Source organism: Balaenoptera physalus (assembly GCF_965194825.1).
Source record: "Balaenoptera physalus genome assembly, chromosome: 5".
NCBI lineage: Eukaryota > Metazoa > Chordata > Mammalia > Artiodactyla > Balaenopteridae > Balaenoptera > Balaenoptera physalus.
The window spans coordinates 1,609,398-1,635,147 of NC_138884.1; the positions used below are offsets into that span (position 1 = coordinate 1,609,398).

At 37.5% G+C, this 25,750-nt stretch overlaps 1 protein-coding gene across 2 annotated transcripts in view; it reads left to right on the plus strand.

The window, feature by feature from the left end:
• The window catches only part of GLRB (glycine receptor beta), a 79,780-nt gene extending 54,476 nt beyond the window's left edge, over positions 1 to 25,304 (plus strand). Inside the window, exons 5-10 of one of the 2 annotated variants that reach the window (XM_082461799.1) lie at positions 28 to 257; positions 361 to 443; positions 2,024 to 2,164; positions 7,090 to 7,242; positions 16,633 to 16,925; positions 22,295 to 25,304. In XM_082461799.1, coding sequence (XP_082317925.1) covers positions 28 to 257; positions 361 to 443; positions 2,024 to 2,164; positions 7,090 to 7,242; positions 16,633 to 16,925; positions 22,295 to 22,591 — 1,197 coding nt within the window. In that variant the 3' untranslated portion in view covers positions 22,592 to 25,304. The remainder of the gene's footprint in view (positions 1 to 27; positions 258 to 360; positions 444 to 2,023; positions 2,165 to 7,089; positions 7,243 to 16,632; positions 16,926 to 22,294) is intronic. The other variant, XM_082461800.1, reaches the window with a different exon arrangement.
• The last annotated feature ends 446 nt before the right edge of the window (positions 25,305 to 25,750 follow it).

Below are 25,750 nucleotides of genomic sequence, written 5' to 3' on the forward strand. Positions count from 1 at the left end.
ACACACACGCACACGTAATTTTCCCAGGATTATAGAGTCAACATCTTCCTGAGACAGAAGTGGAACGACCCCAGACTGAAGCTGCCTAGTGATTTCCGGGGCTCGGATGCCCTGACGGTGGACCCCACGATGTACAAGTGTCTGTGGAAACCTGATTTATTTTTTGCAAATGAAAAAAGTGCAAATTTTCATGATGTAACCCAGGAAAATATCCTCCTCTTTATTTTTCGGGATGGAGATGTCCTCGTCAGCATGAGGTACTCTTTTCTAATATTTGTAGATTCATATTTTCCTTTAAAAATCAGTATATCACAGAGACATGTGTTAAACAACTTCTAAGACGTCTGTTTCTGCTTTCAGGCTATCTATTACTCTTTCGTGCCCTTTGGACTTGACCTTGTTTCCCATGGATACACAGCGTTGCAAGATGCAACTTGAGAGCTGTATGTAAATGAGACCCTAAGTCACCATAGGGATAAAAATGCTTAAAATTTCTAGGCAGTACATGCTACTAATATCTTAGATAATAACGGTGAAACTAATGCTTTTGCTTACAAATAGACGTTAGAATAAGTTATTTAGGGAGATTATAGTTTTCCTTTTACTATATTAATTTATATACTAAGATAGATGAATTCTTTTGTTAACAGTTGATTTCAGTTGAGTTGTCGTAGGTGTAGGTGTGTACCCTTCTAACTTATTCCAATCACCACCTTCATCTGAATTAGTAATATATAGGCAAGGTAAAGGAGAAAACGATGTCCTAATAACTTTTCTAATGTTAAAACCACATTCTTCAGAGCAGAAAGTTTGGAAAACATTGAAAAATATTATCTAAATGCTACCAAACATTCATTTTCTATGGATCTATAAACAATTTATTTTTTTACAAAATTGGATTCTGGATTTTCTATGTTTCTAGAATCATATTTTTCAGTTTCTAAAAGAGGTACCAGGTGTAGTCATTGAAATGATTATCTCTAAAATATATTTATTAATTACTTTGCTATGAAGCTTGTCATGTGAAAATCAAAGTAGGAAATAAAACTTGAAAAATTAACACTAATGGAAGGTATCTTCAGCCTAAATACCCATATACTGTGACCTGTTCCTACAAAGAATCACCTTATAAAATGTATGTGCTTGCTTGATGACATGCTTTAAAGTTACTTAGTGGTTACTTGTTGTTGTTGATTAATTTACTGAAGCTGGATCCTAAATTTGAACAATATTTTTTGCTTTCTAACTATAATGTGAGATTTTGCAGATGTAAGTGTATGTATGTACACGTCTGTGTATGTATTGTATATACGTGTGCCTGTGTGTCAATACACATTTGTATAAACAATTCCAAATGTGTATATACATTCAATTCTATTACTAGATACACTAAAGTATGGCTTTAAAAAATATAGGCATGTAAGAGTTGAACGGTAGGCTACAACATGCTGTAAACCCATGGGGCCCTTGAATTGTAGCCAGGTTACCTAAGCCCACAATGTGGGTTCCAGGAGGCTCTAGTGATGGAGTGATGTCCATTTGAGGGGCTGTTTTATTGCTCTCCTCTGGCCATGCAACTCCTCTAGGGAAGTTGGTAGTGAATTCTTCAAAAAAACCTATTTTGGTGCTTAAGTTTCTTTAAAAATCTCCAGGTAGCACATTGCATGATTGTAAATGTATACATTCAGAAAGCTAGTATCACTTATTTGCTACTTTTTCATTGATGACAGTTCAGAATTCTGACATAGACAGATGTACTACTGTTCATGACACCCGAAGATTTTTACCATCTGCCATATGCTGATTATTTTAGCTTGTTCTTTCTTTAAGCCAATTATCTGTAACTTCTGTGCTAATATTTTTATTAGTGGCCATAGATTTTACCTCTTTACATTTCTAACAAAAGTTTCATAAAAGGGCCTATTGTTTTACCATTTCTGTGTTTAATATCTGGATGTTAAAATGTTAAAGAAGTGTTAATAATTATATTTCAAACTAATATTTTATTTATTTTTGTTTATAGTTGGTTACACAACTGATGACTTACGATTTATCTGGCAGTCAGGGGATCCTGTTCAATTAGAAAAAATTGCCTTGCCTCAATTTGATATTAAAAAGGAAGATATTGAATATGGTAACTGTACAAAATACTATAAAGGCACTGGTAAGTAATATTCTTTAAATTAAACAAAACTAAGTCTTATTTCAAAGATTTGTTTCAATATTAAAATATGCTAGGGACAGAACAGAGAAAACTAGTTAAAAAATAAATTCAATATTTATAAACATTATATCTGTATGTTGATATATTTAAATCTTTCATAAAATTACATCCACTAAAGTTAAAATTTATTTTATCACTAGATAGTTTTGCTTTTCTTTATGTAATTCTGGATAACAAGAGGTTTTCAACTTTTTATTTTATATGAACTCTCCAGGCAGTGGTTTTCTTAGATGTTGCCTAGAAATTCTGCTCTGACAAGATTCATATTAGGGCCAAACATTATGGATGTAAACAATGTAACCCATATATATTTGTCTGCTGTCTTTGGGGCAGTTTTTCGATGTTTGTTGACCCATTTTCTTAATTTTCAAAAAATTTAATCTTTATGCTGTGCAGGAAACAGTAAACACATGAAATAATTGGACATGAGTAAAAATTTGCCGTACAATATTCTTGATCTAGGTTATGGAACAGCCAATTATGAAAGCTCAACAAATTAACCTCATTCATTAAATGACATCAAGCTTTACAGAAATGAAAATACAGTACTCACTGATCAATACTTTCATAATATGATTAGTATTCAACCTTTGGGTCTCCTCTGGAGGTTATAGGTTATTGAAGGCTCTAGATATTAAATATAGTGCTATTTTCCTCAGCAATATAAATAAAAAGGTGATTGACTTTTGATCAATACATTCACACTAATACATTCACACTAATAATCAGTCTAACTTGTAAATTACCAGAAAATTCTAATTCTGTATGAGGAAGTAAATCATGGCAAAGATATTCAGGAATAGATGTAATTAAAGTTTAAGTTTGTTGCAACATTTATGTCGACTTTGCAAAAATAAAAATGTGTAGTGTAATTGTGGAAAATTTACAGAGATGAAATGTTTGAGCTAAAATGCTGCATCGTGACATCATCAAGGACAAAATATGATTTAAAACATACCTGTTGATTAGAATAAAAGAGTGAATAGTTGCATATTTACGTTGTTGTAATAATAAATACAACACGGGCCAACTTAGAGATAACGTTAGTTTAAGCATCTGTTGTCATTGACCTTTAAATAAATTAACAGATTATATAACATTTATACATAAATAGTCCCTTCTCTTGTAGAGCTTATAGTATTTTAGGACAAGAGACAAAATGAGCAAATACACTGCTGAAAGAAATATCACAATTTTTAATGGAAAAACAGAGCTCTTAAAAATTTGACCATCAAAGTACTCAGTGAAGAAATCGTAGATACCTTGATTGTCAGATGTGGCAGTGATCTTTCGGCTAATGCTGAGCCAGCTCTTTTGTTGAACACATAAAATCACTGAGATGCAGGGTCAACGACTTCCTGAAGGTCAAGGGCAAATCAGTGTCAGCTGTGACCTGGGCACAGTCAGTCTCTTCTCTACGACTCATGCAAATTGAGACTGACTACAGTTTTCAGGGATTTCTCACCTAGTAATGGAAAAAATAAACTTGAAAGCCAAGAGAAGTTTTTTGGAGGATTGATGTATAGAAACATTTAATAGATGGCTTTTTGAGTTCTTGCTATCTGTCAGGCATTGCTTTAAGCACTTTGCAGGAATTCTATCATTTAATCCTCACAACAATCCTATGAGTTCAGTGAGTGCTATTATATTTGGAAAATAGTTACCCACATCCAGATTATATGATTAACATTTCAAAATGAATAGTCTCTGAATTGTTTGAGAAACTTGAAATAGAGTTTACTGAAGTTTTAAACTTCATCTAGAGATGAAAAATAAAACCAGTAATTTTATTTCTAATTTTATGTAGTATAAAATCATGTAATAGTATTGAAAATCATGGGGTTATTCATTTTTTCACCTTTAAGCCCTGAACTTAAAATGTCTCGGGACTTCCCTGGCGGTCCAGTGGTTAAGATTTCGCCTTCCAGTACAGGGGGTGCGGGTTCGATCCCTGGTCAGGGAGCTAAGATCCCACATGCCTCGTGGCCAAAAGGACAAAACATAAAGCAGAAGCAATATTGTAACAAATTCAATAAAGACTTTAAAAATGGTCCACATCAAAACAATCTTAACAAAAAAGAAGCCTCTACTTGGGGACTCAGCAGTGAATAAAGGACAGATCTCTGCTGTTTTACAGATCCATAGTCTTACATGGCAAATAAAGCAAATAAAGTAAATATAATTCTTTTAGTCCTAAGAAGGAACTAAGAGGGTATGCTGTGGTAGAGAGTATTTGGGTATATACTCAAGATTTACGATAAGTAAATCTTTCATAGATTTTTGTGTGTGTGTGGTATTTTTCGAGTTATCATAAATAAGTCTCTCATATCTCATTAGATACAGAAAGTAACAAAAAACTCATGGCTAACATAATAATAATTGGCACTATATTTCAGTAAACATGCTTTGTCAGTATTTATATGAATCAGTATATGGATATAAGAAAAACATTTTAATGTTTGGATAATACTTAGAAATGTATGTAGGAAAATAGAACATTCAAAATATATGGAATGCTTAACAGTGTAGAGTACTGGAAAAGATACAGAAAGCAACACATAAAATGATGGCCAGTATTTTCTTTAATTCGTACAAAATTATCTGAAACGGTGATTTGGCTTTAACTTTATTAAAAATTAGGGTTTTATTTATAATAGTAGAAATTACACAGGTGGAGAAATATATGGGTACACAAGTATAGAAAAATCTTTAAATTGGAAGCCTGAGTGAATAATAATCAAATAAAAGCTCAGAGGAAATAGAAAGTAAATTGAATTTGCCAATGAACATTTATATCCATTAGCTGCCCACCTGCCCCTCATAAATGTAACAGTACCAGGAAATCAAAAAAGATCAAGAAATGTTTCTCATAAAAGTTTATGGAGCAAATCACTATGATATCCAAGCGTATATTTTAGTGCTAAATGCATCCGCATCTTGGGAAGCTCCCCGGGGGGTGGCTTCAGAGGAAGCACTCGGTTACTAGGCTGTCATCTAAATATGGTGGATGCAATGAGCAAATGCATTGGAAAGCGAGCAACTTTATAGAAAATTGTTATAATCCTTGTGACAACCTAGGCTCCTACAGATACATAATAAGCACATATGTGTTCTTCCCCATTTCATAGGCACTAGGTGAATGTAAAGTTACCTTGAGGGAGTGACGCTCTTAGAAAGCAAGGTACTGCAGAACCACGTGTAGGAAACACTGTGGGCCTCCTTAATTGCAGCGAATGGGCTTATGAAAGATTATAGTTTGGAAGTTTTGCACATGGTTGTTAGTTGGAAGCACATGTTCTCGTTTGTCCAGGCAGGAAGTTGAGATAAGAGGTAGGCACTGAAAAGGGAGGGGGATTTTCCATCGTTTTGCCTTTCATATCTTTTTAGAACCTGTGCACCATTTAAATGAATTGCCTAGTTTTAATGAACTTAAAATTTTAAAAAGACAAACACTCTGCATTGCTTGTCTTATTTTGATATAATATGGAAACATTTGGCATAATTAGAATTTACTTCAGTTCAAATCAACTATTTATTTTTGTTACAGATTAGCCGTAATATCTTTCTAATCCCTCCGAGGTATTGATGATTATTGGGAAAAGGATAGATTTCTAATATAAGCTATTTGATAAAGGGATGAGACTAGCCATTCTTTTAAAGACACTATTTGTGTGCAATTACTGCTCTAGATACTATTAATGAATAAATATGAAGATTATTCTAGCATCAGAAATATATACCTTCTTCCCAACTAGGAAAACTAGATAAATACAACTTTTTAAACTAAAACACAGTAAAAAAGTAATATTGTCATTTTCCCCATAATTATTTTATTTATGCACTGTCCATTCATTTGTCTCAACATTTTAAAATAATTCTGTACAGTTTAAGCTGAACACAACTGAAGATATTTTAACTTTTTGGAATTCATGCATAACCTTCCTTTTGTTGAATGGGAAATGACATTTTTATCTAAATTGAACATTTAAAAAAATCATCTCAAACATCTGGAAACGTCTCTTGTATGCCAGTGCTGGGAGGATATTTGTGTCACTTATTTTCTTTCTCCAGTCAGCAAAGGCTGTTATGAGGCTGCCCATAATTTATGATTAATTTGAGAGACCAGTTGATATCATGGCAGCCCTAGAATGATGTGTAAGGGCAATGCCTGCTTTAGTTTCAGCCTGTGAAAGTGAAGCCCTTTCCCTCGATTCCAGAACATTTGAGGTCCTGGAGTGGAACCAGGGGAGACTTGGGAGGGATGTCAGATGTTTGCCCTTTATTAACTTTTACCTGCATAGACTGGGAACACTCACTTCTTACCCTTGCTAGTGTTTACCCCCAAGACTGTCTTCACATTTCCTGCGTAAATATGCATATGAGCTCCTGTAGATGGTCATCCCTTCCAGATAAGAAGTGGTCCACGTGGCTGAAAATTATACTGACAATGTGTAATCCAGGGATGTTTCTTTTTAGACTTGCTCTGCTTTGATTTGCTGCTCCCAGTGGCTTCTTGAGATCTTTTGCTCCCAGAGTAGCCAAGGATAATGGGAAGTTTAAGTCACTGCAAAATCTCGGAACAAAGACTTCAAAGCCGAGACTGGCCATCCCAGAGCAGCATATGGTGTCTGTTTGTCAATCTCATAATGAAGTTGCAGAAGGTCAGGTGAAACAGGTCTCATCGTGCCATCCTCTTAGATCATATAAATGATATATATTTACAGAACCAGCCCCCGTCCTTTTCTCGTGGAGTTCACTTTGTGAAATTGCCTCAAGCAGAAGCGACCTGTAGTTTACGGGCACGATGTGATTTTGCGGTTGGATGTTGCGGGAGTGTCACTCTTGCCTGTGTCTGTCGCTGGCAGGGTACTACACGTGCGTGGAGGTCATCTTCACCCTGAGGAGGCAGGTGGGCTTCTACATGATGGGCGTCTACGCCCCAACCCTGCTCATTGTGGTTCTGTCCTGGCTTTCCTTCTGGATCAACCCCGATGCCAGTGCTGCCAGAGTGCCCCTGGGTAACGTGTTCCAGCCCCTCTCTCGGGGGGTCGGGAGTGTGCTGCAGCTTTATACAAATGACTGTATACTTTTGAAATTATACCAAATGATTTTGAGACAGTGAGTTTTGGAATTGATGGCAACCTTTTTTTTTTCAGACTTCCTTCAGTCCTTGACATTGAACTAGATTTTCTCCGTGTTTAGGCATTCTATAATTAAACTAAGTTTTCTCTTTTTGTGTCCTTGGGGTATTTTAAGCAGTTAATCCATCCTACTTGGACTCTCATGAAATAATTATTAATAAGCGATTTTCACGGATAGCAGAAGGCTAAAATCCCCAATGGTGCCAAGCTTAAAAACAAGTGACTATTTGGATAGAAGTCTTTCTAAATCATATACTGTCTCATACTGTTCATCAGGGAGTACGTAATAGAATTTATCTTTTTAAACATGACTTTGCATCATCTTCCTAAACACTAGTTATTGTGTACTGTGCCGTCAAGAGAGGCTGGAGAGAGGGAAGGCTGGTTAGCTGTGCCCTCCAGTTCGCTATTTTTAATGCTCTGTGACATAGAAACACCAATAGCCAGACTTCAAAATTATGTCTCTATAGGGCTTAAATAGTCTTGGGTTGGGGAAATAATCGAGAGCCTTTCCTTTTTTTTTTTTTAATTAATTCATTTATTCATGGCTGCGTTGGGTCTTCGTTGCTGCGCACAGGCTTTCTCTAGTTGCGGCAAGCCGGGGCTACTCTTCGTTGCGGTTCATGGGTTTCTCATTGCGGTGGCTTCTCTTGTTGCGGAGCATGGGCTCTGGGCACGCGGGCTTCAGTAGTTGTGGCGCACGGGCTCAGTAGTTATGGCTCGCGGGCTCTAGAGCGCAAGCTCAGTAGTTGTGGCTCACGGGCTTAGCTGCTCCGCAGCATGTGGGATGTTCCCGGACCAGGGCTCGAACCCGTGTCCCCTGCATTGGCAGGCGGATTCTTAACCACTGCGCCACCAGGGAAGTCTGAGAGCCTTTCTTATGGGTAAAGTGAATAAACTTCAAAATAAGGACATTGTAACAACAAATTTTGATTGCTTGGAGTGTTTTAAAACTTGTCATTAATGTGTGTGTGTGTGTTTTCTTAATATCACCTGGAACTTCTATCAGTAAGTCTGTGAAGTACCCGACCTCTTGGTGACTGATTAGTTGCAGCATTTAATTTTTTCTATTATCAAAAAGGCCTTGTGTAAATCTCCCTCCTGACTTACTGGGGGAATTAAACAAAATACAGATTTTAAAGAGTAGGAAACCAGGAAAGTGCCAATGAAAATAACAATTTTATCCAAATAAGAAATTTGGTGATTTACATCAGACTAAAACCCCAAAGACCAAATCCATATCTTAAGAAGCAAAAAATGTGAGAAATTTCATCCTAAAGGTGGTGTATCTGTAATGAAGCAATGACAATTGATAGAGTAATCCTTTAGGGAAGAAGAATTAACTATGTAGTATATTGTACTGGGAATAAAACACCCCCAAAACTAGATTTAAATTCTTACACTTGTCAAAAATATCACGCATTTCCCTCAAATTGCTAAATCTTTTGGTTTATTACAGGTATCTTATTCTCATGTAGTGATATAAATTGAAATTTCAGCCTTCCAAGGGTTCTCTGGAGACACCCCAGTCCCTGACATATTCTCAAAGGACATTCTCTGTAAATCCCCGTCTCTTGCAGGACTTCTGATATAAAATCCGTGAGCTGTCACTTAGCATCCGGCAGACCTGTTGTCTGGAAAGCAGTTAATGGTTAAAAGTGAAACCAGGTTTGAATTCCAGCTCTGTGCCTACCCGCTGTGACAACTTCCCATCACATCCAGCCTCTGTGAACATACGCTGTGGACGTGTCCAAGTATGGATGGAAAAGTACTCCAGAGGTTTTTGGAGGCTTGAAAAAAATGAACGTAACACGCATTCAGGAGTTCATCATATGCCTCCTTTACAGATTGCTTTACACTTTTCAAAGCACTTTGACACATTCGGATTCATTCCACAAATATCTGTTGTGGGCTGACTATGGGCTAGGTACTATGCAAAAAGATGGAGATATGGTTAGAAAGTAAATAGCGAATAAATAGTTAATAAAATAGATTAAAAAACAAACAAAACTCGGCCTCAGTGAGTTTATACTCTCTTGGGAAGAAACAGACACCAAATAAGTACAACCTATAATATATAAGATGGTGATACAGGGATGGGAAGTTGAGGGCGGCAGCCTGCTTGTCAGGAATCACCTTGATGAGAAAGGGATGTTGGACAGAGGCAAGAAGGAGGGGAAGGAATGGACCACTGTGGATAAGATAGGGTAGGATAGGATGGGTTAGGAAAGGGTACTTGGAGAACGATCAAGGCAGAATCCCTGAGACAGAAGCGTGCCTGGGGTATTCGGGGAACACTAAGGAGTCCAGTGAGAGAGAGGGAGATTAGCAGATGAGATCAGAAAAATAACAAGGGCGAGGGGTGGGCTATGGAATATTTCTTAAGGGATTCTGGTGATTTGGGCTTTTATTCAGAGTGCAATATGAAGCCCCTGAGGGCTTTTGAGCACGATTTGATTTAAATTGTAAGTGCTTATCTTTACTGCTTTGTTTAGAATAGACTGGCAGGGGGCAAAGGTAGAAGCAAGCAAAGCAGGTAGGAGGCCTGCAATAAGCATGGTGTGAGCCAGGGGCGGTAGTGCAGGTGCTTGTACATATTAGATGAAGGACGTGGTAGAGAAAGATGTGCAGATGTGCTGCATGTGGGATTTAAGAAAGCAGAATCAAGGCTGACCTCAAGGTGTTTTTGGCTTAGAAACTGAAGAGATGAAATTGCCATGAATGGAGGTGAGCAGAGCTGCAGGTCAAGTAGGTTTGAAAAGGTGGGAGGACCAGGAGCTTGGTTCCGGATGCACTGAGTTTGAGATGTCTGTTAGGTGGAGATAGCAGGTAGACAGGTGGATGTACAAGTCTGGGGTGTCTTGGAGAAATCAGGACCGGAGGTCAGAATTTAAGGTTTGTCAGGATGCAGATGGTATGTAAGGCTGTGAGTGGAGTGTAGGTAGAAGAGTCTCAGGGCTAAATCCTTGGGATTGAGAAGATGAGGAACAATCTATGTGATGTAGCTTCCTGGAATCCTGCCAAGCGGAGAAGGTGTGTCCAGGCGAAGAGAGTGACCGGCCAGCTGCTTGTAGGTCAAGGTTAGGGCTAAAGATTGCCCTTGGCTTTAGCAGCCTAGGGGGTCACTGGGATCCAGAACAGAGACAGTCTCCATGGAGTGAGGAGAAGAGGGAAGCCGGGTCGGAGTGACTCAGGAGAACACAGGAGGGGGACCCAGAGCTGTTCGTTGGAGGTTGTTAGCTGCCCACAGGAGGGCAGGGTGGGGAAATAGCCATGGGGGATGGGAGCTGAGAGGGTTTCTTGGTTTTGTTTTTCTAAGGGGGACAATCCACACACATTTATTTTTGGTGGAAAACAACCAGTAGTGAAGGAAAAAATGAGAGATGGAAGAAGTGCAGGAGCGGTGAGAGGGGATGGGAGGTAGGAAACAGAGGGATTGGCCTTTGCTAGATAGAACACAGTGGATTTGTCCACGGGGTCAGCAAACGCCTTCGGCGACAGACTGAGTAGCAAACATTTGAGGTTTCTATTGAAACCCCGAAATCCGCTGTCATAACACTAAAGCAGCCTTAGACAATACATAGCTGAATAGGTGTGGATGTGTCCCAGTAAAACTGGATTTATAAAAATAGGCGGTGGGTCAGATGAGCCTGGTGCATCAGGTTGACTGACTGCTGGTCTGTAGCGTCAGGAGAGAAGGTAGAGCTGATGGGCACATACTGAGACACAAGGGTAGACGTGGTCATGGGGGCTAGCCTCTGATTTTGTTTTCTTAGTGAAATGGGAAGCCAGGTCATGAGTTGCAAGGGTGATGGGGAAGAGCGCTGTGGTTCTGAAGGGAGAGAGAGTGGTGAAGGAACTGGGGAAGTACACCCTGATTGCCTGGTAGGATCGCGGACCTCTGGAGGTCAGTGATCGTAAATTGAAAGTGGGATCAGTCAACATGTTGACTCATTAAAAGAAAACTAGGGACATATTTAGGTTTTTGAGATTTTTACTTGTTGTTGCTTGTGTTAATGTTTGGTTCTATCTTATTACCGAGTAGCGTTTCGTACTATGGATATACCACAGTGTGTTTCCCCATTAACCAGTTGTTGGGGATTGGGTTATTTCCAGTTTGGGGGTATTACACATGATGTGACGAATAATTGCGTACAAGGCTCTGTGTGGGCATACATTTTCATTACTCTTGGGCAAACACCTAGAAATGAGATTTCTGCATTTTATGGGAAAAGTATGTTTAACTTTTCTAAAATATTAGCATAGTGTTTATCAAAATAATGGTACCGTTTTGCCTGTTTCACATACTCCTGTGTCATATACTCCCCAAATACGTAATTTTTTTTACATCTTGTAGTGCCTCGGACCTTGGTACAATGTTGAATAGAATTGTGAGAGATGCTTATTCCTGATTCTGGGTAGAAATAGTTGAAGTATTCACTGTTGAGTGTAATAGTGGCTCTAGTTATTACAGATCTCTTAATCAGGTTGAAGAGGTTCCCTTCTCTTCCTAGTTGGCAGAGGGTTTTTGTCATGACTGTTGACTTTTACCAAATGCTTAAATGCTTTCTCTGAGTATATTTAAAGGTTTATATGTTTTTTTCCTTTATTTTGGCAAATTTTACCAATTGATTCCTAGCTATTAGATGAGTAGGTAAAATTATTAGCACAAACTTGTTCATAATATTGGTTTTTCCTTTTAATGTCTAGCTGTAGTGATGTATTCATTCCTACTTACTCCTGATGTTGTTAAATTGTGAATTCTTTTTTTTTTTTTTTACCACGCTAGATAAAGACATCCATTTTCTTGGTATTTTCAAAACATCAGCATTCATTTCATTCATTTCTATTTGTTTATTTTTCTTTTTCATTGATTTTTGGCTCTTTTCTTTATTATTTCTTTTTACTCAGTTTGAATTTTATTTGATCTCTTTTTGATGATTGAAGTGGAAACTCAGATAGCCGATTTTAGACCTTTCTTCTTTTCTAACATGGGCATTTAAAGTTACAAATTTCCCTTGTAAGTCCTGCTTCAGCTGCAGTGCACAAATTTTGGTATACTGTATTTTCATCTTCTTTCATTAAAAAAATATTCTCTAATTTCCCTTGTGATTTCTTCTTTGGCCCACGGATTCTTTAGATATGTGTCGTTTGGATTCCAAATATTTAGGGTTTTCATAAGTACTCAAATATGATTTGTTTTTAATTTTGGCAGGGAACATACTCTATGATTTCAGTCCTTTTATGCTTATTGAGACTTTGTTAATGGTCCAGCCCAGCATATGTCTCCTGGCAAACATCCCATGTCACTTGTGCTGTATATTTGTCACTCTTGGGTGTAGAATTCTGTAAATATGAGTGGAGTCAAGCTGGTTCATAGTACTGTTAAAATCTTTTATGTCTTTTGTCTAGTTATTATAGTTATTGATGAGAGAGTTGTTCAAATCCCCAACTCTAGTTATGGAATTATGCTTCAGGTATTTTGAAGCTCTGTTATTAGACCCACACATATATATAATTTTATCTAAAAAGAAAGAAGAAATAATATTACCGACAGATTAAATATCAGGATATTCTGTTGATACGGCTGTTTTGACCCAGTGTATCTTTCCTTTTTCTACTTTTCTTCCCCTACATTGTTCCAAAAGATTATGAAATCAATTTGCCAATCTTTTCCTTCTATGGCCCATAATTTTTATTTTCTAAAATTTAGGAGAAGAACATATATCATTTACCCTAGACTCATTTTGCTTTTTAAAAAAAAATCAGTTTTGTGTTCTAGTTTTATTTTTCTTCCTATCTCTTTTTGATTTACTTTTTCCATTGTTAACAAGTATCAAAGCTTCCTCTGTGAATTTTAGGTAGACTTTGTCTTCAGCTATTTCTTTAAGTATAAAAGTAACTGTGGAGGTAACGTCTTATACTTTTTACCCTACGTAAACTTTACTGTAACACTTTCTTTTCCTGGTACATGAAATGCTTTAGTTGCTGCTAAAAAGGATTTTTTTAAACAAATACTTTTTAATTATAGATGTAAAAAGATGAATAATTCAGGTCACAATTCAGACCTCTAGCAGGTCACACACAGTACCTTTCTTTCTTATTATAGTCTTTTCTTATCATCAGAAACAGTGGTTCAAGATCTTTTTGATTATAAGGATCTCTTTCAAAAATGTCAGAGATTATTTCTGGATTCCCACATGGTAGTAATTGTAGTTTTCCTTTTAGTATCCTTTGATTAGAATGCTGTGCAATGATAACATGCTGATGTAATAATTTAGCAGTATTTCTGAATGAATTTTCATGTTATTAATCACAACTCCATATAAGAATTTGGTGCATGGTGTAGTTCATCTCAGTATGGGATAAAGATGATTTCAGGTTTAGACAGTAGCTGTTGTGTACAATTTCTCCTTGACTTGCTCTGTTGGTTCTATTTGTTGTTAATAAAAAATACTACAGGGACTTCCCTGGTGGTCCAGTGGTAAAGAATCGGCCTTGCAATGCAGGGGACGTGGGTTCGATCCCTAGTTGGGGAACTGAGATCCCACATGCGGCGGGGCAACTAAGCCCACGCGCCACAACTACTGAGCTTGCGTGCCACAAACTACAGAGCCCACACGCTCTGGAGCCTGCATGAGACAACTAGAAAGAGAAAACCCGCATGCCACAACTAGAGAGAAGCCTGCATGCTGCAACTAAGACCCAGCACAGCCAAAAGAAAAAGAAAAATAAATAAAATAAATAAATAAATAAAATATAAAAAAAAATACTATCTCTACCTCCCCTTTCTTTTCCTTTTCTTTTTTCACCCTTTTTCTTGCTTTCCTTTTTCAGTCTTCTAGGTTTTGGTATTCCTCTTTTAGGCAATAGATTGCTAGAGTATATGCTATTAAAGAATTATTTTTCAGATGTTCCCTTGTCTGAACGAGAAATCTCTGGGCATCCCATAGTCAATGGGAGTTCATTATCAATAGTGGTCTCTTAAATAAGGATTTTATCACTATAAAGTTCTTTCTGCATACTGATGAGCTAAACAACTTTATCTTCACCCTGAATTCTTTATAGAAGTTTTTATTCAGGTTAACTTTTTTATGTAGCTAATTTATTAATACTTTGATTTATATTATTTGTTAGCCATAACTTTTAGTAGATGTAGACCCCACGCCTATTTATCAGAGTTGATATCAATTTTATGACATATTCCCTGATTTGAAATCTAGACTTGGTTTGTTTTTGCATTAGGGAGAGAAAATAACAAATGACAAATAAGGACTATATGTTTTAAACACGTTAGAGAAAGATTATACCAAGAAGTCCTGGAATTTATTAGACAGGTGCTCCATTAAATGGGGATAATATATTAAGAACACAATATTGAAATTATAAATATCGCCATTTTTATGAATGATGGGTTTCACATTTCTTTTTATTGGTTCATAATGTAGTAAAATTCAGGCAGCATTTCACTATGGGTTATTTAAACAATGAAGTAATCTCATCTGAAGGCCATATTAAGATAAGGCTGAAATATTTGTCCAGAGAAATATTTGCTCAGATTTCTTATTTTAGGGTAAAAAAGCAAGTGGACGTTTCTTATTTTAATATGATTTCCTGAAGACAAGGCACACAGTGAGGTCCACATTCTCCTCCTTCTCAACTGATCTCCATTTCCATTCTTACATCTTCGAAATGATACAGATCTTAACGGAATTGGCCGCTATGGTTTCTAACCTAACGCCGGGGATTATAAGTATCTCCCAAACGTCCATTAATATCCTATTATTCCGAATCTTTCTCTGCTCCTTTGACCCCCTTTTTCTGATGCCTGAGCCTCTCCAGAGTCCCCTCCCTTTCCACCACAACCTCCCCTGAACGAAACTGGCCAATCTGTCCTTCAAGAAGTTCCTGGGTGCCCTGTGCTGAGTCGTGGTCACCAGTTCTTTGTTTCTCGGCCTTTATCTGACCTAACTCGGTGTTTTCCTTCCAAAGTCACATCTTTTCTATATTCTGCTCTTCCTATATTTCATGGGTATTTTCCCAGTCATTCTGTTTAGAAGTTTGTCTCAATCTTTTCCTTCTTCCTTTAAACAGTAATCAAGTTTTAAAAAATGCTTTCTCCAAAATCCTTTCACATCCATCCTATCCTTCATTTTCTTATTCTTTGTTTCTGCATCTCCTATGTTTTTCTTTCTCAGGATATTTTTTTTTATCCCTAGAAGAGTGACGTTATTGAAATTTTCTCTTGATAATGTCATTTCTCTATGAAATACGATAAAAGATCCACTCTAGGACTTTCAAGGCCTTCTATAATCTGAAACTATTCTCCATTTCATTCATAAAGTTGCTAACATATCAGGATAAAGATTCAGGTATACTACTAAGTTTACTACAATTTGATACATTCTGTGCCATTGATGAGCATGAAATGCTATGGAAACACAGAGAATGGTGTCAATATATGCTACTTCAAGGCTTGTTTTTGATTGATAAGTTGACATAACATTTGATTAAGAATAAAAAAATAACTTGGGAAGATGGTTTGCCAAATTAATGCCCGTAAGTATAATTAATTGAGTTTAGGGCAATGTTTGAGAAGATCTTGGATATTTATGTTACTTTTCACTTCCAGGTTAGAAAACATTAAAACCTATATTAACTTTTAAAACATAGTCCTGTTAATTAGTTTTCTTCAGGATAGAGGATAGTTACAATATAATAGTAATATATATGTGTATATATATATGTGTATATATATATATATATATATATATATGTAATATTGTTTCAATCTGCAGAAGTTATATTTTACTAAAAGCCTTTCTTTCTAGGAGAGAGTCTCTTAGTTCTTCAATATTAAAAAAAAAAATCCCCAAGACTCCACACCTTTCAGGAGCCTCTGAAATGATGCAACTGGCAGAATATATATTTTTCAATGTTTTAAATGATTATTGATACTAATATAGTGTTTACCGTATTCCCAATGCAAGAGCAAAGAGACCCAAGTACATCTTTCATTATCAGGATAATAAAAAATAAAAAATAAATATTTATTTTTTTAAACTATTAAGTGTTTACACACATACCACCCACATTCAATGATTCTTACATAAGAAGCAAGTACATGGTATTTCTTCTACTCTTTGAGTTTTAAGGGGACCTGAGGGGCATTGAAAGTTATTGGAGGGGGATTTCATCAAAGAGCAGTGATTGTAGAACATTTCACGGGAGTAAAAAGCAACTTGAGTTCCTGTTTCTGTCCGGCAGGAATCTTCTCAGTGCTCAGCTTGGCCTCTGAGTGCACAGCCCTGGCTGCGGAACTTCCCAAGGTGTCCTACGTGAAGGCTTTGGACGTGTGGCTCATCGCGTGTCTCCTTTTCGGCTTCGCGTCCCTGGTGGAGTACGCGGTCGTCCAGGTGATGCTCAATAACCCCAAGAGAGTTGAAGCCGAAAAAGCCAGAATTGCCAAGGCTGAGCAAGCAGACGGGAAGGGGGGGAGTGCGGCTAAGAAGAACACCGTGAATGGCACGGGCACACCTGTTCACATCAGCACCTTGCAGGTAAGGATGACGTCGGCCAGCAAAGTGCATTTAACGGGTTTAAAGCTTTGGTAGAATTGGTCCTCACCCGTTTTTCTCTCACAGATGAAAAGGGACTAAGCACAACCTACTTTTTGGAAAAGAATAGAAAACACTTAGGTCCAATACTAACCGAGAAAAAAATCAACACTTTATCAAATTACTGGAGAACTTTCCGTGGAATTTAAGGATGCTTAAATTCCTTTGCTTTGATGGTCACCATTGAATGTGGAGGCCTTGCCCAAATGACAGACCTTCTTACTCTTTCTCATTTGACAAACCTTCGTGAGTGGCCGGGGGGCTGAAGGCTGACGGGACGCACGTTCTTGATTCAATCTCCCGCCCATTCCCCATCAAGTTGGAGAGCTTCACAATGCTCATGTCAGGCAGACTACTTCTTTATTGGGTGCCTGGCTCATAGGGAAACTATGCCCATGGTTTGGGATCTGTCCAGCGCAGAGTGAATAGCTAGAGAAGAACTGAACAGTTAAAACCCATAACCTTGCCTTGTCACTTGGTGATGGGTCTAAGAATAGCGGACCATGCCTCTAGATTCAGGTACTGATAAATCCTGGAGCCACAGACCACATCATGGATTGAGGACAGTTGTCTACTCACCCCAGCATGCCTGTGCTTGATGACCTCTAGCTGAGAAGACCCTAGGCCAGGGGACCATTTCCACTGAACGTAGCATGGTAAGTTCCACAAGAGACTAACAGGTCCAGACCATCCTACAGCCTTGGAAACCTTGCCTACATCTGGCCCCAGACCATGTCCATTTGTCGACCGCCACTCCTACCAACACCTAGAACGTTAGACACGTTTTTAGAGACAGAGGCAAGCAAACTGTTCTGACGTGGTGCCGTCTGCAGGTCTTTGTTTGTTTGTTTTTTTTCTTTTGAGTCATTCATCTCATTTTCTGAGCCCACAGCCAAGACCCCCTGCAAATACCTTGTTGCCACCTTGTAAGGAGGTTCCTCCAGCCCCAGAGCTCTTTATACCCTAATCCTCTTCATGAAGGATACGTATACAATATCCATTAACGCAGAGCTATCATGGCCTTAAAGAATCATGTCTTCGGCATATCTCTTTCCATTTCCATGCAATGTGTCTGTATCATTCCACGTGAAGTGAGTTTCTTGTAGGCAACATATCATTGGTTGATGGCATGTAATCTTCTCTGCCATTCTCATGTTTTAATTTGTATATTTAGGTAATTTAAATTTAATGAACTTATTGATATATTTAGGGCTTCAGTCTATTTTATTTAATTTATTTAGTTTTTAAATTTTATTATTATTTTTTATTGGGGTATAGTTGCTTTACAATGTTGTGTTAGTTTCTGCTGTACAATGAAGTGAATCAGCTGTATGTATACGTATATCCCCTCCCTTTTGGGCCTCCCCTCTCCGCCCCCATCCCACCCATCTAGGTCACCACAGAGCACTGAGCTGATCTCCCTGTGCTATACAGCAGGTTCCCACTAGCTGTCTGTTTTACACGTGGTAGTGTATATATGTCCATCTCAATCTCCCAATTCATCCCCCACCCCCCATGTCCACATGCCCATTCTCTACATCTGCCTCTCTATTCCTGCCCTGCAAATAGGTTCATCTGTACTATTTTCCTAGATTCCACATATATGCGTTAATACACGATATTTGTTTTTCTCTTTCTGACTTACTTCACTCTGTATGACAGACTCTGGGTCCATCTACGTCTCTACAAATGACCGAATTTCGTTCCTTGTTATGGCTGAGTAATATTCCATTGTATATTGTATTGTATACATATACAATATATGTATTCGGTCATATATTGTATATATGTGCCACATCTTCTTTATCCATTCATCTGTCGATGGGCATTTAGGTTGCTTCCATGACCTGGCTATTGTAAATAGAGCTGCAATGAACATTGGGGTGCATGTGTCTTTTTGAATTATGGTTTTCTCAGGGTGTATATTTTGTGTCCTGTTTGTTCTATTTTTAATCTCTTTCTTCTTTCTCCTTCTTCCATGTGACTGTTTGAACAGCTTCTAGAATGACATTTTGAGTTTCCTGTATTGTTTGTAAGCATGTCACTCTCTTGCTTGGAGGCTGCTCCAGGTGTCCCATTATATACACACGACTTTATCAGTCTCCTGGTGTCACTCTGTTGCCACTTTGTGTGATGTGTAGAAATGTTACCTCCCTTTAACACCTTTTGCTTTCCTCTTCACATGACAAAATTATTGTAAATACTTCTTAGAACCTAATTAGAAAGTGTTACAATTTTTACTTCACCATCAAACATAATTTGGAAAACTCAGAGAGAGAAAGAAAGTTTATTGTATTTGATCTTTGATCTTTCTTCCATTCTGATATTCCAAGATTCTATCTTTTATTGTTCTCTTTCCTTTTAGAGAATTGCTTTTATCCATTATTTTGGGTAGCTCTGCTGGTAACAGATCCTCCTAGTTTTCCTTCATCTGAGAATGTCTTGGTTTCCCTTCATTCCTGAAGAATGTTTTCACTGGGAATAGGATCCTCGGTTGAAAGTTCTTTTCTTGTGGCACCTAAAAAGTATTGTGCCCATTCCTTCTGGCCTCTGTGGCTTCTGAGAAGAACTCTGCTTCATTCACACTGTTTTTCTCCTTTAGGTAAAGTGTCATTTTTCTCTGGCTGCTTTCAAGATTTTTTTTTTTTTGCCTTTAATGTTCAGAAGTTAAATTATATATTTTCGAGTGGCTTTTTTAGGGTTCATCTGGTTTGGGGTTTTTTCAGCTTGTTAAAAAAAAATGCAGGCTTATGCTTCTTGCCAAATGGGAAAAGTTTTCAGCTGTTATTTCTTTGAGTACCTTTCCCCCATCCTTCTAGGACTGTGATGACATAGATGTTAGATACTCTGTTACAGACCCACACGTCACCACCGAGGCTCTGCTCATTTTTCTAGTAAGTTCTCTGTTGTTCAGGTTGGGTAATTTCTCCTGTTACACCTTTAGTTCACAGATTTCTTTCCCCACCCCCTCCTCTTCCTGTTGAGCCTATCCATGGAGATTCATGTTTTGATTAAATGTATTTTTCAGTTATAAAATTTTCATTTGGTTTTTCTTTTTCTTTTTTTACTTTATTTTTTTCTTTCCCTCCCTTCCTTCCTTCCCTCCTTCCCTCCTCCCTTTCTTCCTTCCCTCCCTCCTTCCTTCCTTCCTTCCTTCCCTCCTTCCCTCCTTCCCTCCTTCCTTCCTTCCTTCCTTCCTTCCTTCCCTCCCTCCTTCCCTCCTCCCTTTCTTCCTTCCCTCCCTCCTTCCTTCCTTCCTTCCTTCCCTCCTTCCCTCCTTCCTTCCTTCCTTCCTTCCTTCCTTCCTTCCTTCCTTCCTTCCTTCTTTCTCTCCTTCCTTTCATCCTTCCTTCTCTCTGTCTCTCTGCTGGGATTTTGTACTCCTTTTCTCAGGCTTTCCGTTTCTCATTTGCTCCAAGCATGTTCGTAATTGCTGATTTTGCCGTGCTGCTTTAAAACCTTTCCTGGATAATTCTAACACGTTTCATCTTGATGTTGGTCTCTCTTGACTGTACTCTGAGATCTTCCCCAGTTCTTTGTACCATGAGTGATTTTTCTGTTGCCACCTAGACAGTTCATATTATGTGATGAGATACTGCACCTGTCTAAACTTTCTGTTTTTGCTGCCTTCTCTGGCTGTTTGTCCGGGAGAAGGAAGGCTGCTCCCTCCTTGCTGCCTGGTGGACATGAAGTCCGGGCCCCTCACACAGTGGGGTGGGAGCTCCCATTCCTGCCTGGTGACCTCAGCATCCTTGGTCCCTGTGTGGCCTGCCTGACACGGGGTGCCTCAGTACACTGGCGATGGGGAGCAGCTTGGTGCTGACATGCAGAAAGGATGAAACTCCAGTGCCTCGGTCCCCATTCCTACTTACCAACATTGTCTTGTGTACTTTTGTACAATTATACTTACATAAACATCTTTTTCAAAAGTTCTTACCCAACAGGATGTACAAATATCTATGTGGTATAAAGATATAATAATAAAGCCAACATTCAGAGACCAGCTTCAAAAAATAACATTACCAGCACTTGTTCAAAATTGAAAAAAAAAAAAGGAAACAACCTAAGTGTATAAAGCCAGAGGACGTGGTAACACATTTTCATTTGTTTTTTCACTCAGTCTATGTTGGTTTTCTTCGCTCTGCATCTCTGAGCACTGCCATCTGGCTTTTGCCCAGAAAATATGCCTCAGTGTTTGTGCGGATAAAGGATACCGTCCTGGTACCTGAAGGGCTGCTGGGGAATGATTTGTTTTACATCTTACAGTAAGCATCATTTTTACCCAGCCACAATCTAGTAAATGTGAATAGAATCCACATAATCAGTCAATGTATTATTCTAACTAAGGCAAAAACTAGAGTGTACTAATAGTGTACAATGACATGGTTTCCTTTTTCAGTAAAACAGTAAATATTTTAGTGAAGCTTCCCAAGGTGAATCACAAAGGTCGGGAGTAAGAACAGTGGAAGATTAAGCAGTGGAATCATGGGCTCCCCCTTCTGTGGCCTCTCCTTAAGCCACTGGTCAGCCCTATACCTCTGTCTTTTCCAAGAGCTTTTCTGACGGCCAGAGAGAGTTCAGTGTGAGATAATTATTTTGTATATTGTAGGGAATTGAGTCAAATTTAATAATCAGAGATGATCAACTGAATAGTCTCTGTAGCATATGATCTGGCTGAAGTATCCACAGTGTCTTTGGATTTTCTGAGTTTGGATTCTCTGGCTAATACATCTTCAGGCAACAAGTGAGGAACCCCTTTCGCTGGTCAATCTTTGGTTCATGATCCTTGTGACCATTTTTAGTTCTTACTTGTGAGTGTGGTTTAGAGACACAGTCTGTCTCATTGCAGGGATAAATGCCTCAGTCTTTTATAAACATCCCAATTTGGCAGTAGGATCCCTGGGGAAATCAAAGGTCAGAGGTTCCAGAAGACGTTTGTATTCTGTATGTTCTGCTAATATGATCTGTGTCATGGTTAAATGTTGGATTTTCATTTATTGGTCAGTCTTTCAACTGAGAACTCTCACAAGCCTGGGAGCACCTAAGATAAATGATGATTTGCGCCTTGATCCCTTAATGTAAAGTAACCTACCAAAGGTTTATTCCATGACATAAGCCTTGTTATATAGGCAACGTTTTAGAGCCCTAAATGTTCAGGTAATTCCGTGGTTTAATCAGTTGACTATTATTTCTGTTTGACAAAAAGACATAATAGTCAACTGAATAAACCATCATATTTTTAAAATATCTTTTTGAAGACGTTTTATAGATAGAAAAATTCTCGATATCCTGTCTTTAATTTTTATTCTCAGGTTGGAGAGACCAGATGCAAAAAGGTTTGTACGTCCAAGTCTGATCTGAGATCTAACGACTTCAGCATCGTGGGAAGCTTACCGAGAGATTTTGAATTGTCCAATTATGACTGCTATGGAAAACCCATTGAGGTCAACAACGGACTTGGGAAATCCCAGGCCAAGAGCAACAAGAAGCCGCCTCCTGCCAAACCCGTCATTCCGACGGCAGCGAAGAGGATCGATCTTTACGCAAGAGCGTTGTTTCCTTTCTGCTTCTTATTCTTCAACGTTATCTACTGGTCTATATATTTATGATAAACCTTTTCCATTCGTATAAAGTCAAGTCCCATTGCATTGTGAACAACCTCGTTCATTAATGCCAACCTGTGAACATTCTTTGCATTTTCATAGCAATATATTGCATTTTGGATGCCATTGGAGTGTAATACAAATATGGCGCCTTCATCATGGGGAATGGCAGCATGATCTTGTTACGTCTGTGCTCTAATCATGATGTATTTATATAAAGCAAACATAATTGCTTTAGGACTAAATGAAGGATAAGCATACTACATAAAATAGAATCCGAACATTTCTCTCCAGTTAGTGTAAATTGCAAATATGCCGATAATTCTGATAATAAAATGGGGTGCACTCTGAACCCTGTTATGTCATCATCGCAATGTATGTAGTGTTTCAAATCCCTTTCCTTGTAACTTTCAGAGAAAGCCATCTTATTCTTGTACAATTTTAGATGGTATTATCATAGATAAAGCAAAAGTATATTACATATGGTATAACTTTATAAGTAGAAGTATATCAACTCTAATTACATGAGCTCTGTGGAGAAATAAAGTTCAAACAAATTCCTAATTTGTAAAAGCAGCTCATTTTAAAGTGTGCCTGTGTTGTCAAATGCCAGATAATAAAACCCAGTAAGCATTTTTGAAACAAAGGGAAATCTAGATTTACCTAAATTCGTGCTGAATTCTGGTTTCTCATAAAATAAAAATTAAAGTAGATATATTGATTAAATATTTCTGATAAAAGAAATTCTATTTAGTCCACTTTAAAACCTAGATATATTTTCATGGATTTTATTTTGTTGATACAGAGTATACAAAATCATTGTGCCTTAAAAAGAGTCATAAATATTTTAAATTGGAATATAGTAATGAATATGTGATTTCATACCATTTGTAAGAAACCAAGAGGAAAATACCTTATTACTAGAAGTAACTTGACTTGGGAAGAAAAATCCATAATCATTAGAGGATTTTAACTTCTTTATTTTATTAAAATGCTCACATATTTTAAAGTAAAATTAAATTTTTTTCCTGAATTTCTTTTTTTTTTATTTGAATAGTGTTTGATTTTGTTACAAGACATTTAAAGATTAAATAAATGATTACTTAGTTAGGTCTCACCTCCATTTGTATTTTCTTTCTTGCTAAAAGTCCAGGCTACTTGGATTTACTTGCTTTGGTCTCATTCCAACTTGCAAATAGGTACTTTCTGGTCTATAAGACTTGTATTTCCTAGTAATATCAGAACCAACGTACCTTTTTATTTCTCCATAGCTGGTACTAGGACTATCAGTCATCCATGTAACATAAACATAAGACCAAATAAGTATATTGACATTATTTGGAGAGTTTGCAGCAGCTGAGGGTTTGGATTGTCAATTCAATAATAAAATGTGTTTACATATTGTTTATGCAAATTGCCATCTATAATTCAATGTTATTTTATTGAAGACTCTAATTTGTAAAAGAGTCACTGATTACTAACTCTTTAAAAGACGAGATATATCTAGTCCTCTGTGGTACTTCAGCACCCTCTAGTTGCAAAAGTATAGTCAATTGAATCATTTTAAAAATGCCACAAGTCACCCTATTGATGGACTTCAGCATCCTGCTAGGACCCGGATAATAACATCTTAAACTCTGAGAGGAAACAATGTCTTGAATAATACTTAGACCATTTAAATTTGTATTTATAATAATTATATTTGCTTATGATCTCTGTTCTTCATTCTTGCAAATTTCATTCATTTTAGGGAGTTTGATTTAGATATAGAGTTTTAAGTGGGAAATGTACGAAATGGAAGACAGTTCTCATTCTGTAAGAATTTATTTCTTGAAAATAATGTGAATGAATTCCTTTCTGTAATATAATATTGTAGCCTCTTCAGATCCATTTTAATACCCAAATGTATATAAATAGCTATCCCAGGATTAAGTGTGTATATATAACTACAAATGGAACACAATGGTCATAAGGAAGTACAACTGGTGTCCACTAACAGTTGCTTTCTATTGTTATCTCGAGAATTTAGTCACTTAACCCCAGGGTAGTTCTGATCTGTGTACTTTAAATATTATGTCTTTCTAGGAAACTAGCAGTATATTTATCTGGATGTCAGTATCACAAATTCCATGTTTCCAAAATAAAAAAGATCTTCTCCTTACAAATCAGCCGCTTCTCTTATTTTCTGTTTCCAGTAAAGCCATCACTATTCCAGTCCCCCGTGGGCCATCTGCCTTCCTCTGTCACACGGTGTACCCTGTCAAGTTCCAAGTCCTAAAATTTCCCCCCTTACACCAACCACTGCTTCTCCATTTCTGTGGACACCACCCTAATTCAGTTTCCCTTTCCCGTGCATCAGACGATTACAGCAGTCTACAAACTTACTTTGTGATGTTTATTTTGTAATTGCATAAGTAATACATGAATATCTCGACGTATTAGAAAAACAGGTGTGTCTAAAATAAGTAAGCCCTTACTGTTGTCATAACCTTCTATCTTCAAACCTTTCTCTTTTCCCAGAGGTCACCACAGTGACCTCTAGGCATCCACAACCTCTATCTACTTTTTAAATATAAAAGATAATGTAATGGGATTTAACGTAAATGAGATTTTACCATATGTACGGTTTTGCAATTTATTTATTTTTCATCTACTATATTTTGGAGCTCTCTCTATGTGAGGATATATTGGATGCTAATAAATCTTTTGCCTCCGATTATTCTATAGCGTGAATGTGCCTGAATTTAGCTTCTTTTTAAACATGAATTTTGATTGTTTTTCTTTTCTAATACAAAATAGCATTGCACTAAATATTTTTGTGCACACGTGCGTATATTTCCGTGAAGTGGATGCCAGACGTGGAGTTGCTGAGTTGAAAGATGTCTACATTTTAAATTCTGGTAATGTCTTTCAAAATCCTTCCAAAACACCTTTAGATTGTCAAGATGCTGTGTGCAGACTCTCACAGCCTGGTCATCTCTTAACCTGTTGTATGTAGTGTACGTATTACTTTTCTTTTTTTAAAACTTTTTTGATCTTGTTTCAGACTTCCAGAAAAACGTGCAAAAATATTACAAAGAATTCCTGTGCACCATTCATGCCAGCGCCCCAAAGGTTAGTACTTCATCACACTGGGTTTATTTTCCCTCTCCCACTGTGTGTGTG